Raw genomic sequence first — 5800 nt, 5'->3', positions numbered from 1 at the left:
GGGGTGACCAGGCAGATGAGCAATTAGGAGCCAGCGGTAGAGGATTGTGATAGGGATGTCCAACTGCTGGTTTAGACCAGACCCCCGGGATCGGGCCTAAACCGGCAGTCAGACATCCCCCAAGGGTTATCGGATTGGAGAGGGTGCAGGCTCAGCTGAGGGGACACCCCCCCTGCCCCGTGCACGAATTTCATGCACCGGGCCTCTAGTAGAAGATAACAGGGGATACTTTCCAAATTCTGACAAAAAGTAATTTCCAACTGGGAATGTATAAATACTTCTCAAGTATTATCAGATCTAAAAGGTCTCAAAAATATATTTCCCTTGTACCTTTTCTCAGAAAAAGACTGAATTTGCCAAAATGAGAATATAAACTGAGGAAGAAGAAAACAAAAGATACAGAAAACAGGTTATTCAATGCAGCAGAGAAGTATGAAAGAAATTCCCAAGATCATGCATGATAAAAGCAAATTCAAACCTGACTGCTATTTAGTGGGCCTAAAATGCAATCCATCCTGGTTAGAGCAGGAAGACAGGAAACTAACAAGAAGCATAGAGTGGGTAATAATAGATAAAATCAATAGATTATTTGGTATATGTGACCATATTACAATACTGAGATGATTTTACAGTGTTGTCAATAAGCTTGAGTTCAATTAGTAAGAAATAGGCAAAAACCTAAAGCACACAAAACCTTGCAATTTCTAAATGCCAGGAGAAACAAAAAATTGTATATAAAAGAAACTACTAAAATATATGCCATGTGGCTCAGCTATAAACAATAGTCAAAATCAAGTAAATAATAAATTCCAATTTAATAAAATATTGTGATATAACAACATTCAGAGGGAAAGGATGAGCATAGGCATGGCTAACAGTGTAAAAAGCTGATTCTCATCTTCCAAAGTAGGAAATAAATACATACTTTAAAATCATACAATTAGTCAGTGTCAGAAATTAGCATTATTACTTAAATTAAGCTTAGGGCTTTAAGCTTAATCCCACTATTCCCATTTATACATACTTTAAAACTGAAAAATCTAGAAACAGTAACACAAGTATGTCACACTGAAGTCCAGAGATAAAAAAAAAGAGAGAGAGAGAGATGAAACAATAAAAAGAACAGAAAATTACTGGCTCCAGGTCCAGGAATGACAGTTATGACTGGAAGAAATGGTGCACAGGATTGATACGTTTGTGACTAACTCCTGCAAGACTATCTGACATTAAGCTATGTTCACATATCATTTTTAAGTTGTTTATATATTACTTTGACTAAAACCTTTTAAAAGGCCTGGGACTGACCACAGGTTTCAGAGAGACTTGTGTTGAATATAGGAGCCTACACAATTTACACATATTCAGAGGCATGTGATTAGGGCTTTAAGCTTATGCAGAAGACCCTTATTCTCTGAGACAGCTGAGTCAGAAAACATGTACATAAAGAAAGCATTCTTCCTCTTCCAACAAATCCTCAAAGTAGCAAATCGAGGATATGAGGGGGAATAATCTTTATTTCAAACTTTGGGAGCATTTAAAAAGTGTAAGTACTATCATTCCAAAAGTTATCTTAGATTAAGTATTTAAGACATTTTCTGATAAAATATTACATACCAGTAAACAAAATTCCAAGAAAAATTTTACTCTGGCATTCAATTGGTATTATGAGGAATAAGTTCTTTATCAACACGTTATTTTTGTTTTTAGATCCAAAATTATCAATTGCAGTAATTAATAATTAATATGTAAAATGACTATAATAAAAATTTATAAACACTAACTTCAAAAACTGAAAGAAATGTCTAAGAATTGTTTTTCCTTTTAATCAACATTTTCAATGTGATTCCCTAAAATGCTTTGATATTTTCCTCCAAATTATCTCATTAATTTTAGTCATCCAATGTGGTGACTTTTTAAAATCCCCAATACTAGTAAAGCATTTACTATTCTGCATTTTAATTTTCCTCTTATTTTTCTCTAACCCTCTATAAATTGTCAGCTCTGTAGGCCTGGATACAGGGAGGGTCTCTCCCATTCACCAGTATATCCCTCTCATAGAGTTCCTGGCACATGGGAGACACTCAATAAATATCGAAGTAAATGAACAGAGACATAATTTGATTAAAGTATTTACCTAATGTAGAATATATTTCTTGCTCATTAAGATATTGTTTAAATATGAGACAGGTTAGTATTTCATACATATGGGAGGAAGGTGAATAGAAAAGTACCTTTCAATGAGTGTCCCATTTTGAATCATCCAAACATCACAATATGTTCGAGACACCAGCATAACAGCAATAAGTAACAAGTAACCTGTCTAAAATAAATCAGGTACAGTAAATTAAATAAATGCATTTTAAAAAGTTTAAAAAACAAATATTACTTTGGTAAAGATTTTTTATTTCTAAATTCAAGGCCTTATTCTAGCTTTAATACAGTTGGCTGATATTTTACCTATAGGCAATTTTTAAAAATTTTTTAAATATAAATGGAAAAGGCCTTATAGATCACTTAATCTAACTTTCTTATTCAGAATTCAAAAGTGAATCCCAGGCAGGTTAAGTGACTTGTCTTCATACAATTAGTCAGTGTCAGAAATTAGCATTATTACTTAAATTACCCGAATCACATGTATTATGATTATCTTGTATTTTTAATATATTATTAAGAAAAACGATAATAACTGTCAATATACAATTAAACAACTAATATGGAAGACTATACTTTTGCCCAAGTAGAATAAGTTTGGTTCCGTTTTTTAGGAAAATCTCTAAGAGTGCCTCTGCCCTCACAGGACTTTCAATTTAGTTATTAAGGCAAAATTTACACTTAAAAAAAAAGGAAGAAAACAGACCAATGTAGGTATATTTGCATCACTTCATGTGCTAAGTAACAGGATAGGAAGGCCTTGGGTAGCAAAAGAGGGTAATGATATTAGAAATACATTAATCATACCAAGTAAAACAAAAGAAAGAATGAGGATTATGAGTAAAAAAAAATGATTTAATGAAAAATAAATGGATTAAAACCATATGAATTACAGTACAGCATATCCAGCAGAGTTTAGACAATATAAAACTACTGAAAGCTTGTAGGTAGAACAAAATGTTAAAGGTACTGTTTAGAAAACATTACTGAAGCAATGCTGTACAAGAAGAATTATCAAGGGGGAAGAGATATCGAGTGGCTGGCTAGTAATCAATTATCTCTGTGTTAGATGAAAATCTACCCTCCAACCTCCAATACACATTCAAAACTGAGCTTAAACCTTCTAAACAGGAAGAATATGACAGTAACACAGAAGCTAAAGTCGGGGAAGCTGGTGTATGGCAGGGGGGACATTTGTTGGATAATGTGCTTAATTTTAAAGTTATGGAATTGAGGGGCAACTGCATCTAATACTTATGTAATTTTTGCAAAACAAATACTTTTTTTAAAAGATTAAGGTACTAAAAATATAGCCCTGTAAGTGAAAGACAAGGCAGGGAGTCATACACAGAAGTAGTGAATGAAGCCATAAGAAGATGGTGTGAAATAAAGTCTGTGATTGAGCTATGGAAAATGCTACCCCAATGTTTGCTGGAAAGAAACAATACCATCTTTCTACCCTATCTTACCATCTCAAAGTTAGATATTCAATTGACAGTAGAACCTATTGATTTTAATAAATGTTGTCTGTATGCCATTCTAACTGTAATGTTAACTTTTAATTCAGACCTTTCATACAGTCTCAATCCTAAATTACTCACTTCAGTTGTATAAAGGTAACATTAGACAAAGATAGTTTATTTATTTCTTCATTTTATGCTCTTGGCTTAATTTATCCTTAAAGTAAGTATCAAGTTTACTTGTGTCACTTTAGCAAAATCTGGCAAACTAATTATTGACAGCCCCGAAAAGCCTTTATATAAAAGATGTAGTTAAAATCACCACTATTCCCATTATTAACGGGTTTGCAGACTATGACGGAAATTGAAGATCTGCACTAATGTAGGCTTTCTCTCACCTTCTGGTATATATGAATTTCCATATATTCATATGTAGTATTTTCATTTCTCTATTTTATAAATTAGTTAATCTATCCCTACCTCCAATCTTTTTTGATTTCTATAGGAGTTTACTTCACTTTCTTGAACTAGGGTTAAATTTGGATTTTCATATCCTTCAAAAATGGTTCATAAAATAACTCTAGACAAAACTGGCAGGTTAGCCAAGTTAGGCTCTTCTACCTCCTTACTAACTCCTAGAGGTCTATCCAATGTCTCACATTCATTTTGTAGTCAACAAACCCCTGCTAAGTAGTTAAATAAGTATATGCTGTTAACTGACAAGGGGGGAAATATATGAATCTTTCCAGAGAAGCTTGTATTTTAAATGTATATTTTATTGATTTTTTACAGAGAGGAAGGGAGAGGGATAGTTAGAAACATCGATGAGAGAGAAACATTGATCAGCTGCCTCCTGCACACTCCCTACTGGGGATGTGCCCGCAACCAAGGTACATGCCTTTGACCAGAATCGAACCTGGGATCCTTCAGTCCGCAGGCTGACGCTCTATCCACTGAGCCAAACCGGTTATGGCGAGAAGCTTGTATTTTAAATAAGAACTCTCCAAAGTCAGGTAGGTTGTAGAATAAGAAAATAACTAACTATGCCTGAAGAGTCCTGGGAAACCTTCACAAAGAAGATAATGAGCATTAAGCTATTTTTTTTTTAGTATTTGTTACATTTAAAAAATAACTTAATTTTGTTGGGGTGGGGGCCCGGGATGTCATAGACATGAAGCCATGACAGCACACAACCTGACTGAAACATGGCAAAGAATCTTCTAAGCAGATGATATTGAAAGGAAGGTCAAAGTCAGGTTGTGATTTATCCTATAAGAAAATATATATATTCTTTTTATTAGGATTTTAACTAGTTAGGAAAGGAGAAGCAAACAGACCATTTAAGAGATTATAATAATCCAGTAGAAATGGAAAGCGACTAATTTAAGAGAAACTCAAGGATACTTGGAAAAACATTTAAAATACAAGGGAGGAAGCATATTTTAAGTTTCCGTGTGATCTCATTTTTATTATGTGCTCACACCAAAATAATAACAGAAGTTCTGAGTGGGAGGCTAATAGGCACCAAGAAGAAAAAAATATCTATCTGCATTTACCGTTTTTTTTTCAAGGAACACATTATCTCTATCTAATCAGAATTAAACAAATGTTTTTATTTTTTAGAGTTTCTTAAGGGTGGAACTCTTAAGAGTTCCACTTAAGGGTGGAAGTAAGGGGGAAGGAGAGCAAGTCCAGTGTAATGGAGGAATATTTATTCTCCTCGGGAATCACATTGTTTTGGGAGCATCTTATTCTTTTCTTGCTATTAATAGATTATAAGGCAAATGCTTTTTAAAATTTGAACAATGGGAAACATCGTAAGACAAATTTGGCAGAAAAGATTAAAAGGGAGATTCTCTGAAATGAGACTAATTAAAGAACACTATGACATCCAGGCTAGAATATTTAGAAGAAAAACTGTCAGATCCCAGTGACTGAAAGGATAAGGTATGAGGAGAAGAGTTGTCAAAGGTGATGATACTGGTGCAGCCATTGTGGAAAACAGTATGGAGTTTCCTCAAAAAATTAAAAATGGAACTCCCATTTGACCCAGTGATCCCACTTCTAGGAATATATCCCAAGAAATCAGAAACACCAATCAGAAAGGATATATGCACCCCTATGTTCATAGCAGCACAATTCACCATAGCTAAGATCTGGAAACAGCCTAAGTGCCCATCAGCAGATGA

The 5800-nt window shown here is 34.0% G+C and overlaps 1 protein-coding gene across 3 annotated transcripts in view; it reads right to left on the bottom strand.

Moving 5' to 3' along the window:
- The window catches only part of ABCD3 (ATP-binding cassette, sub-family D (ALD), member 3), an 82454-nt gene that overhangs the window by 50210 nt on the left and 26444 nt on the right, over window positions 1-5800 (bottom strand). For all 3 annotated transcript variants that reach the window (XM_014542681.1, XM_014542679.1, XM_014542680.1), the window contains one exon: window positions 2232-2320. In XM_014542681.1, coding sequence (XP_014398167.1) covers window positions 2232-2320 — 89 coding nt within the window. The remainder of the gene's footprint in view (window positions 1-2231; window positions 2321-5800) is intronic.

The sequence above is a fragment of the Myotis brandtii genome, unplaced genomic scaffold (assembly GCF_000412655.1).
Source record: "Myotis brandtii unplaced genomic scaffold, ASM41265v1 scaffold311, whole genome shotgun sequence".
Taxonomy (NCBI): Eukaryota; Metazoa; Chordata; class Mammalia; order Chiroptera; family Vespertilionidae; genus Myotis; species Myotis brandtii.
The sequence above is the reverse complement of the archived record's forward strand: the minus strand, read 5'-3'. Positions and strand labels throughout refer to the sequence as shown.